Below are 11,537 nucleotides of genomic sequence, written 5' to 3'. Positions count from 1 at the left end.
AGCATTCATATAGAACTTTAAAGTTTGGAAAACACTTTGTGAACATTATCTCATTTTATCCTCACAAGCAATTCTGGGAGGGAGGTATTATAATTATCCCTATTTGGAGGCAGAGCCAAGACGGCCGCTGGAAAGCAGGGACCAGGGACATGAGTGAGCCCCGCCCCAGGTCCCTCCAAAAACCTCTAAAAAATGGCCCTGAACAAATTCTAGAGCTTCAGAACCCACGGAATAGCAGAGGGAAGCAGGGCTCCAGCCCAGGACAGCCTGGATGGTTGCTGGGCAAGGTCTATTGCAGAGCTGGGAGTAGAGCCCAGTGTGGGCTGCGCCCAGACCAACCAGACCCGGAGCCGGGTGGAACAGGCCCTAGCACTCTGAATCAGTGAACTGTGGCAGTTACTAGACTTCTCAACCCACAAACACCAAAGACAACAGAGAAGATTAATGGGGAAAAACTGCGGGGAACAGAGTGAAAGGAGTTTGCGATTGGGCCACCACCCTGGGGGTAGTGGAGGTAGTGCAGGTCTGAGCACAGAACTACAGCTGCAGTTGCTTCCAGCCCCAGGCCCACCTGGTGGGAGGAATTAAGTGGCAGATCAGAGCTGGAGTGTATACCCTGCTTAAGATCTGAGTTGCAGTCCAGGCTGGCGGTTCTTGGGGGAGGAGGAGCACTGATGTGGCAGAGCTTGCTGTGTAGAAATAGCTCTGAAAACAACAGCACAACCCCTCAAGCTTGGGACAAAGTACTCTCTACTCTACAAGCAGTCATACCCCAATGGAAAACTCAAGGGTCAAGTAGTTGGCTGGGAACATGGCCAGGCAGCGAAAATGGACACAGATTCAGACTCAGACTTTGGAATCTTTCTTTGGTGACAAAGAAGACCGTAACATACAGCCAGGAGAAGTCAACAAAGTCAAAGAGCCTACATCAAAAGCCTTCAAGAAATACAAGAACTGGTCTCAGGCCGTGGAAGAGCTCAAAAAGGACTCGGAAAAGCAAGTTAGAGAAGTAGAGGTAAAATTGGGAAGAGAAATGAGAGTGATGTGAGAAAACCATGAAAAACAAGTCAATGACTGACTAAAGGAGATCCCCCCAAAATACTGAAGAAAATAACACCTTAAAAAATAGACCAAGTCAAATGGCAAAAGAGCTCCAAAAAGCCAATGAAGAGAAGAATGCCTTGAAAGGCAGAATTAGCCAAATGGAAAAGGAGGTCCAAAAGACCACTGAAGAAAATACTACCTTAAAAATTAGTCTGGAGCAAGTGGAAGCTAGTGACTTTATGAGAAATCAAGACAGTATAAAACAGAACCAAAGGAATGAAAAAATGGAAGACAATGTGAAATATCTCCTTGGAAAAACCACTGACCTGGAGAATAGATCCAGGTGAGATACTTTTAAAATTATTGGACTACCTGAAAGCCATGATCAAAAAAGAGCCTAGACATCATCTTTTAAGAAATTATCAAGGAGAACTACCCTGATATTCTAGAGCCAGAGGGTAAAATAGAAATAGAAAGAATCCACTGACTGCCTCCTGAAAAAGATCCCAAAAAGAAATCTCCTAGGAATATTGTCTCTAATTTCCAGAGCTACCAGATCAAGGAGAAAATACTGCAAGCAGTCAGAAAGAAACAATTTAAGTATTGTGGAAACACAAACAGAATAACACAAGATTTAGCAGCTTCTACATGCAGGGATCAAAGGGCTTGGAATATGAAATTCCAGAGGTCCATGGAGGTCAAAAATCACCTACCCAGCAAAATTGAGTATCATGCTCCAAGGCAAAATATGGATTTTCAATAAAATAGAGAACTTTCAAGCTTTCTCAGTGAAAAAACCAGAGCTGAATAGAAAATTTGGCTTTCAAACACAAGAATCAAGAGAAGCATGAAAAGGTAATCAAGAAAGAGAAATCATAAGGGACTTACTAAAGTTGAACTGTTTTGTTTACATTCCTACATGGAAAGATGGTGTGTATAATTCATGAGACCTCAGTATTAGGGTAACTGAAGGGAAGGCACAGGGTGAGTTGAATATGAAGGGATGATATCTAAAAAAAATAAAATCAAATTGAGGGATGAGAGAGGAATATATTGAGAGAGGGAAAAATGGAGAGATAGAATGGGGTAAATTATCTCACATAAAAGTGGCAAGAAAAAGTAGTTCTGTTGGGAGGGAAGAGGAGGCAGGTGAGGGGGAATGAGTGAACTTTGCTCTCATCGGATTTGACCTGAGGAGGGAGCAACACACACATTCAATTGGGTATCTTACCCCACAGGAAAGAAGGAGGAAGGAGATAAAAAAGGGGGGACAATAGAAGGGAGGGCAGATGGGGGAGGAGGTAAACGAAAGCAAACACTTTTGAAAAGGGACAGGGTCAAGGGAGAAAATTGGATAAAGGGGGATAGGATAGGAAGGAGCAAAATAGTTATTCTTTTACAACAGGAGTATTTTGGAAGGGCTTTGCATAATGATACACGTGTGGCCTATGTTGAATTGCTTGCCTTCTTAGGGAGGGTGGGTGGGGAGGAAAGAGGGGAGAGAATTTGGAACTCAAAGTTTTAAAACCAGATGTTCAAAAAAAAAGTTTTTGTGTGCAACTAGGAAATATGATATACAGGCAAAGGGCCATAAAAATCTATCTTTCCCTACAAGAAAGTAAGGGAAAAGGGGATTGAGGGGAAGTGGGGTGACAGAAGGGAGGGTTGACTAGGGAATAGGGCAATCCAAATATGTGCGACCTTGGACTGGGGGGGAGGATAGAAATGGGGAGAAAATTTGTAATTCAAACTCTTGTGAAAACTAATGCTGAAAACGAAAAGTATTAAATAAATAAATAATGATTTTAAAAAAATAATTATCCCTATTTTACAGATGAAGAAACTAAGGTAATAAAATTAAGTGACTGGCTCAGGGTCACACAACTAACAAGTGAGGTCAGACTTCCACTGGGGCCTTCTCACCTCCAGGTTCAGTGCTCTATCTATTTCACTGACTACCTGTCTCTAACTATGACTGTGAAAACAGGATTATATATAATAGTATACATATATATATATTATATAATAGTAATAATAGCTAGTATCACATGGTACTTTAAGTTTGCAAAATGCTTTGTGTAAGTTATCTCACAACAGCCTTGTGAAGCGCCATCATTACCCTCCCATTTTCCAGATGAGGAAGCCAATGCTGACTTGCCCAGGATCACACAGTTAGTACCTGTCTGAGGTAGGATTCAAATTCAGGTCTTCCTGACTCTGAGTTTCACACTTTATCCACAGCTCTCCACATCCCCCCTTTTTTTTTTCTGGTTTGTTAAATGAGAGACACCTCTCAACATCCCACATTTATCTTGTTTTCTGGATGTCCCATAGTGTCCTATGAATGGTCTTTCTTCTGCTTGCCTGAGGGAAGTAGTCCCTGCAATTTGTTTTATACAAAGTGTTTTTATGAAAATCATCTATCAATATTCTCTGAGGGATCTCTCTTTGTTCTAAAACAGACACAGACAACTTTGTGTCAATGGAGCCACAGAGAGATCCATGGAGGCTGCAGGGGGTCTTCTCTCTAGGTCTGGGAGACCTGGAGCAAGGATGGAGGAGACCATCTCCTGTAGGAAATGGGCATTCATAACCACCCAGGGTCTAAGCCCCAGATAAGGTCCAGGAAGGAAGGTTGACTCCTCACTGTGAAGCTCCTGCCCTTTCTTCCCTTAGGCAACTTCAACTGCTTAGAAAATAAGGAAAATTGGTTCCTAATGATGGGGTGATGGGACCTGGACCCCTAAAAGGAAAAGACCACGTCTTTGAAAGCAACCCAGCCCCTGAATTTTCCCATATATTTCAGCAGTTCAGATCACTGGCATCTTGCTCCAAGGCATCTGGCCCATCACAGCCCACCTAGATACTGGACAATCCTTTCACTATGGCTCTTGACCCACTCCAGACCAAGTAATACTCATTCCACTGCTCAAACTTGGCCCACCTCAGGCTATTTACCACTCTTTAATCTCATCTAGATTTTTTCACTCTTCTCTTCTTTATATAAATATCAGTCTTTGCCCCATTAAGTTGCAGATTCACTAGGAATCTAGCCCACTCCTATTGGCATTACAATAAACCTTGCTACTTTGACTGGAAGAAGGCTTGACTGTGTGAATTCATTACAGGTGGACACCACCCTGTACCCTGACATTTTGGGGTTCCCAGCAACCCCAAACTGCATCACTACCATGGACTCTACAATTCATAGGAGTGAACCACACTCATCTACCACACTCCTGGTCCCATACACATACTCACATACACACACACACACACACACACACACACACACACCCCTGTAGTATGGCATAGTAGAAAGAGTGCTGGAATTGGAATCCTGATAAATCATTTGTATTTATCCTGTATATACTTATATTTGTATACATTGTCTGTAATAGCTAGCATTCAAATAGAACTTAAAGTTTGCAAAACATTTTATGAATATTTTTTTCATTTGATCCTCACAATCATCCTGGGAATTAGGCATTATTACTTTGTCCATTTTACAGGTGAGGAAACTGAGGCACAGAGAAGTTATGCGACTTGTTCAGGGTTGTATATTGTAAATGTCTGAAGCTGGATTTGAGATGAGGCTCAAATTCAGGTTGCTGAATTTAGGTCTAATGCTCTGGGCACTGAGGCACCACCCAGCTGCAACATTTGTTGATTGAAAGATTTTTTGGTTAACAGGACCTGTGATTTCATCGGTGTAGGTAGCCCAATTAGGAACCTCCTATAAGGAAGCAGATCAACATCTTTGCAGCTCAAGGTCTTACTGAGTTGCAGGGTTGTAAATTACCCAGGGTAGGGAGGGAGGGAGGACTCTAACTCAGGCCTCCCTGACTCTGAGGCCAGCTTTTTTCCCCCTGGGCTATATTGCTTATTTTCCAAGCTAAGGATAGCATTACTAGGGTGGCTGTGAGGAAAGCCCTCTCAAAGAGACAGACCTATGTCCTTTATGACCTTGGGCAAGTCACTCATGCCTCAGTTTCCTCAGCTTTAAAATAAGTGAGTTGAATGAGTGAGATGAATCATAGATGAGAAGCTGGAAGGAATCTTACAGACCAAGTGGTCCAAGCACTTCCATTTTCCAGTTGAGGAAACCAAGGTCTGCAGAGTGCCCTGCCCAGAGTCATACATATACCTCCTTAGTGGCAAAGCCAAGCTATGACCCACAGTCTAGAAATGGAAGCCGTTGCTGGCGGTCGCTCCACTGAGCTTTTGCACAGACTTGGGCTTGGCCTTGCTGAAGAAAGCTGAACATACTGACTTGGGGCCATTCTTCATCTTAGGATCAAGGCTCTCAGCTTTCCCTAGCACCACCAGCTGGATGCATCAAACACTTTACAAGGTTGTGATAATCAAATAGATAAGGAATGGAAAGTGCTTTGGAATTTTAAAGTGCTCTTATAAATGTGACTCCATTTGGCACCCCTTTCCCTCCTAAACAGGTTCTTGGAGCCCGAAAGCTCCCCTTTTCCTCCCTCCTTCACTTTCTCTGCTCCCCTAATCAAAACTTCACTCTGGTGTCTTCCACTCCTTCTCCAAACTGGGCAGATTTCAGCTCTCTCCCAAACCCAGGGCTGTCAGCACCACACACAGGGAGGGACTCAGCCTGGGTTCCACCAAATGTGTTCAGTTCAGTCTCTAACCCACTTTCACTTGGACACAATAATAACACTTTGCATTTGCACAACAAAGGCTTTCACAGACATTATCTTATTAGATTCTGGACAGAGGCCAAGGAAAGAGGGAAGGCCAGAAACTGAGCCTTAAGTGAGGCCCTCAGGTGTAAATGACAGATAACAGCTTAAAAGTGTGACCCCACCCAAGGGTATTTGTATTTTAACAGAAACCAAGCTTTAAACTATCTAGTGAAACTGGGGAAGATTCCACCCCAGAGATAAGCCCCAGAGGTGAGTGGATGCACCAACAGATCAGTAGTCTTTTCAAGTGATGCAACTGGATGGATATGGACTTAGAGCAGTGTGCGTGTGTGCGTGTGTGCGTGTGTGTGTGTGTGTGCGTGTGTGTGTGTGTGTGTGTAAAACCTTCTCCAGCGTTTTGTACACGATCTGTAATTTAGTCTTGGTGAGTGAAGATGCTCTTTCTAATGATGTAGATCTCAAGTCTTAACTTAGATGGACCTAACACATAGTAGGTGCTTAATAAATGTTTGTTGAGTTGAACACAAACTATTCAGAACCACAGTTAGTTTATTTACCTTTAACACTCTGAAAATTGACTTTCTCGGCTTTTTAAGTCACGCACAACTGTTTTAGTTTCCATCATGTTGTGTGTTTCTATGTGAGTAAAGGTGTCTGTATGATGTGTGTGCTTTTTGTTGCAATCCCTAAAGCCCCACTTCACTAAAGAGAAAAAGAAAACCAGTCTTTATTGTGCTAACAATTCCCAAACTTGAATTCAATATTCTCCGGGTCAAACGTTCTTCTAGCTAAGGCTGCTCCTCCTTTAGGTTTTTGAGGGCCAGCATTCACACCGCCCAGAAAGGGAGGCCTGATGGACTCCTCAGCCTTTTGGCTTCTTGTTCTCATGCCTTCCACTTCCCCAGTTCAGGAAATTGGGCTGGGAAGGTGTGGGGGTCATGGTTGGGAAGGTCTGGCTCAATTTTCTTCCTCATTTGGACATTCCTTCACCTGGAATACAAAAACAACTCTATTAGGAGATTCAGTGGGAAGAAAGCTCCTCGAGGTAGGCCCTGTCCTTTTTGTATTTGTCTCTCAATAAATGTTAAATTATTGCTGAAACAAAGCCCAGCTAACCCTGAACTCTGTCCAGGAGGTCCTGAGCTGTGTGAATGCAGGGAGGAGGAGGGAGGCGTCAGTGAGACAGAGGAGGGCCAGACTGGGGGTACACGCCATGGTCTTGCTGGTCTGTTTCCTTGGGACAGCTCCTTCTTGCCTCTCCTCAGTGTTAGCAATTGCTGGGCTCTCTTCGCAACAGCCCCTTGAAGCAGGTAACAGACTGTGACTGAGTTATTCTCAAACCTGACCCCAGAACCCATTCATTTGTCCATCATTCTCTCTGCCCTTCCCCCCCTCACTCTACTCCAGTCTGTTATCTGTGTCTCAGGAGGTTTCTCAGAATGCTGCTGACCTATTTCTAAGTGAGAAGTGCCTTTCAAGGAGAAAGGGGGTGCTATTAAGGTGGCTTATAGTCCTCAAAGCTCATTCGAATGGTTTAGAATGCTGTATTGCCTATCTGTCTATATATTTGCTGTATTTTCTGATGTGTGTGTGTGGAGGGGTAGAGATCAGGCCAGGTCAGGCCTCTTAGGCAGGAAGACCTGGATTCAAATCCTGCTCTGACAGAGATCGACTCTATGATCCTGGGAAAACCACTTAATCTCTCTGTCTCAGTTTTCCATCTCCCAGGAGAGAGTGGTGTCCTGATTCAGGGCTGAGGCCTGGCTGGGCGTAATTGCCCATATGTTAAGGGGGCTAAGGAATAAAGAGGGAGGACAGAGTAGCGTTAAATTGGTTCACCAAAGAGTTAAGATGAGGAGAAGAGGAGAGACTGCCTCATGCAGGGGAAATGACCTGGGAGAGAACTGAGGGTCAAGGCCTGGAGGTCAAGATTAGGATGAAGAGTAGGGTTTATAAGGGAAGGCAGAGGGGGAGGTGAAAAGTCAATACAGTATAGTCTGAGAAGGGGATTTCAGAATTCTTTAACATGGTAGTGGTACATTTGTGGGTGATGGCAAGATCAGGGGTATGACCATCTTTGTGTGTGGCTGAGGTGCGGTGGAGGAGTAGTTCATGAGAGGCGATTAGGTTAAAGAACCAAGAGTTTGAGGGAATATCAATGTGTATACTGAAGTCCCCCAGTATGAAGGCAGGAGTTGGGGAGGAGAGAAAAATTGTGAGCCAGGTACTAAAGTCATTGAGAAAAGAAGGGGAGTGCTGCCAGGATTCTGATTGGGTGGTAGATATGAATAGCATGAACCTCAAAGGAAGAGAGGGAACCGAGTGATGGAGGAAGGGGGAGAACCTGGAAGTGGCAATGGGGAATGAGAAGTATTCCAAATACCCGGCCTTGACCATTGAGCCAAAGGACTTGGATTGCACCCTGCTGGAACCACCCTGGGCTCTGATTTCTTCTATTGTTTGCTCCAGACCTCCATCTTTTTCACACCATATTTATACTATGTCACAGTACAGAGCTTCCTCTCCCCCAGTTCCCCTTCGTTTCTTATCCTCCCCCATAGAACGCAAGCTCTTTGAAGACAGGGCCTTTCTTATTTGCTTGCATTTCTATCTCTAGCACTTGGCCCAGTGCCTGGCCCGCAGTGAGGCCTGAATATATGCTCTTTTTCTGTCTTTGTCTCTGTCCAGTTCTATGCACACCTCCAGAGGTATCTGTGAAAGTATAAATATAGACTTGAAATCAGCATCCGTTTCACTCATCTCTCCCCACTAAAACCTCATCAGAGCTGGCACATTTCTACGTACGAGGTCTTTCTTTTCTGCCTCTGTCAGATGGGAGGAGACCATCTATTGGGTCATTTTTCTGGGGGAAATGTTAAGCTCTAATGACTAAAATAGAACTGAGACCCAGAGATCCCCAAGTTGCCCTCTGCTCCCATCTTTGTGGTTTCACTACTGTAGACTGGAGAGTTGTTTCAAAGGCACAGCACTTCTATGTTCATATCATTCAAGCTGGAAGGAGCCCCGGAGATCACCTAGTTGTACCCCTTTATTTTGCAGGTGATGAAACTGAAGTTCAGGGCGTGACTCACCCAAAGTCACACAGCCAGTGAGAAGAGAACAGAGGACAGAACCCAGGAAGCCTGATTTCCTGGCTCTGTCAGCTCACTTCACCCAAAACCACCAGAGTTATACACTGGTAGACTGGAGGACCCACCATTCTAGGCTTGGAAGTCAAAAGGGTATACGATTATCCCTTCCTCATCACAGGCGCTGGAGGTGCAGGGGCCCCATGATCGAGAAAATCCATGTAAAATTTTTTGGCTTTCCCTTCGTACCAGAGAAGAAGTCTGAATTTTTTCATCTTCTTTTAGGGGGTGTTTGCGGTGCCTTATTGCAAAATTTGGGTTGATATGATATAATGATATATATGATATGATATAATACCATACATATATTTTATACATTTCTGAATTTCTAAACTTTTTCTGTGTTGTCTGAGGGCCTTCACACAATTCCCCCAAAGTTTGCATTTAATTTCTTAAATCTGCCCACGATATAGCGAAACTGTGATGGGGAAAGTTGCAATATGGAAAGGATAACTGTAGTTTCAAGCCCTAGCTCTAACATTTACTGGCCAGGTGACCCTAAGGAAGACACTTTTCTATCTGTTATGATGACTGTGCCCTCAAGAGCAGAGGCTGATGGACCACATCCCAGGCTGCAGAGAGGTCAAGAAGGAAGAGGACTGAGAAGCTGCCACTGGATTTGGCTATCGGGAGACTGTTGGAAACTTTGGGGAAAGCAGTTTGGGTGGGAAAATGGGAGGAGTGGGAGAAGAGGAAGTGGTTCTCCTGGTATAGATTATTTTTCAAAAAAATTGAGCAGGAAAGTGGAGGAGGGTTTAGTCAGTGAGGATTTTTTAAGGAGGGGGAGACTTGGAAATATTTGTAAGTTATGAGGAAGGAGTCAGAAATAGGGAAGGATTAAAGATTAGAGAGAGTTGAGGACAGAGGGGATACTCTGCTGGAGAAGATGAAAGGGGATGGGATCTAGGGCAGATGGAGAAGGGTTTGCCTTGGCAAAGAGAAGGGCCTCCTCTTGACTCCCCCATTAGAAGGTGACATTCTGTGTATTTGCCTTCGTATTCCCCAGGTCTTAGCACAGTGCCTGGCAAATAGTAAATGCTCAATAAATGCACATTGATTGACTATCGAATGACTGTTCAGGTTAAATCGCTGGGGAAGTGTCTGAGTCATGGTGATCAGAGGGGATGACTTGTATCTCAGTACCTGAAGGGAAATGTCTGAATCCTGCTTCTTGCTCTGGTCTGGTTCCTTGCTCTCTTCACTGTTTATCTTCTCTTTTGTGCCAAGTTCAGAGGAGTCCTGCAGAACACAGAAATCATAGAATATTATAGTGTCAAGGAATCTTCTAGGACATTTAGCCTAATGCTTTCATCTTATAGAGGAAGTAACTGAGGCGCAGACTGAGGTAGCCAGTTAGTGACAAACCAATGTGGATTATGCAGGAAGACTCCACCTTGAACCCCAACCCTTGTCACATCTACTGAGGACATGATACCATGGTGGTATCATAAAACCTTAGTGTTGTCAATAATTGAGTCCAATCTACTCAGTTCAGGAATCCCTTCCTGCAGACAGAGGACAAAGCTGTTATTCCTCCACCCCCCTCACCCCCCTGCCACATTTGCAAGGCCAAGTGCAGATTCCTGTGGTCACTCCATTGGTATGAGGTTTTCAGTGGAGTACCTTCCAGAGATCTGTGCTTGGCCCTCTATTATTTAAGAGTTTTATGCATGACTTGGATAAAGGTTCATCAGATTTGCAGGTGACACAAACCTGGGAGGGACAGAGATGACAACACCAAGATCCCAAAGGATCTTGGCAGGGTCCCAGAGCTAATATTAGGCAGAATCTAGGAAGAGGAAATTAGCTTGGGAACAAAACAATCAACTTCGCAAGTATAAGCTTGGGGGGATGTGGTAGCCCACAATTCACATGACCAGTGACTGCTTCAAGGAATAAGGAGGGCACCATATCAGACCTCATCTCAAGTATCAAGTTCAGTCCTGGGCACCACAACTTAAGAAGAATGTTGTAAGCTGGAGAACATTCAAAGGAGACCAACCAGGATGAATCTGAGGCCATGTCATCTATTCGTTGAAGGAACAGGAACGTGAAGCCTAAAGGAGAGAAGACTCAGGGGGACAGTATTACAGTCTTCAGGCCTTTGAAGGGCTGACACACAGAAGACTGAGCAGACACGTTCTCCTTGGCCCCAGGAGCTATGGATGGAGGCACCAAAAAGGTGAATGGAGACTGCGTGTCAAGAAAAGCTTCCTTACAGTTAGCACTGTCCATGAACGGGTTGGGCTCCCTTGAGGGTCGGGGGCCTTCCTCCTCATAAGTCTTTAAGGAAAGATGAGATGACCAGATATTTATTGTGAGGGTTTCTGGTGTGGCCGCTGAGATCTCCTCCAATCTTTAAATTATGTGAGTTGATCGACAGCAGTGTTTCCTACCTGTCTGTCTACACATCACTTCCCTTTAGAACATAAGTTCTCTGAGGGCAGAGTCTGCTGCATCTTTGTCTTTGCAGTCCCAGCACTGAGCACAGTGCCTGACAACACTAAAGGCTCTTTAATAAAGGCGCATCAGATTGAACTGATTGTCGAATGGCTATCTCTCCTTGAACACCTCCTGGGAAGAGAAACTCACTATCAATTCTACTTTGGGAGGGCTCCAAGTGTTAAATTGGAAAATTCTGGAAATTGGAAATTGTCAAATTCAATAAAAGAAA

General features: G+C 44.3%; 1 protein-coding gene across 1 annotated transcript in view; it reads right to left on the bottom strand.

The window, feature by feature from the left end:
- Positions 1–6,055: 6,055 nt before the first annotated feature.
- The window catches only part of BIN2 (bridging integrator 2), a 47,636-nt gene continuing 42,154 nt past the window's right edge, over positions 6,056–11,537 (bottom strand). The window contains exons 11-12 of the mRNA XM_036762101.1: positions 10,007–10,102; positions 6,056–6,704 (exon numbers count right to left, since the gene is read on the bottom strand). Coding sequence (XP_036617996.1) covers positions 6,672–6,704; positions 10,007–10,102 — 129 coding nt within the window. The 3' untranslated portion in view covers positions 6,056–6,671. The remainder of the gene's footprint in view (positions 6,705–10,006; positions 10,103–11,537) is intronic.

Source organism: Trichosurus vulpecula, chromosome 5, assembly GCF_011100635.1.
Source record: "Trichosurus vulpecula isolate mTriVul1 chromosome 5, mTriVul1.pri, whole genome shotgun sequence".
Classification (NCBI taxonomy): domain Eukaryota; kingdom Metazoa; phylum Chordata; class Mammalia; order Diprotodontia; family Phalangeridae; genus Trichosurus; species Trichosurus vulpecula.
Note: the sequence above shows the minus strand (reverse complement) of the source record. Positions and strands in the feature narration are given on the sequence as shown.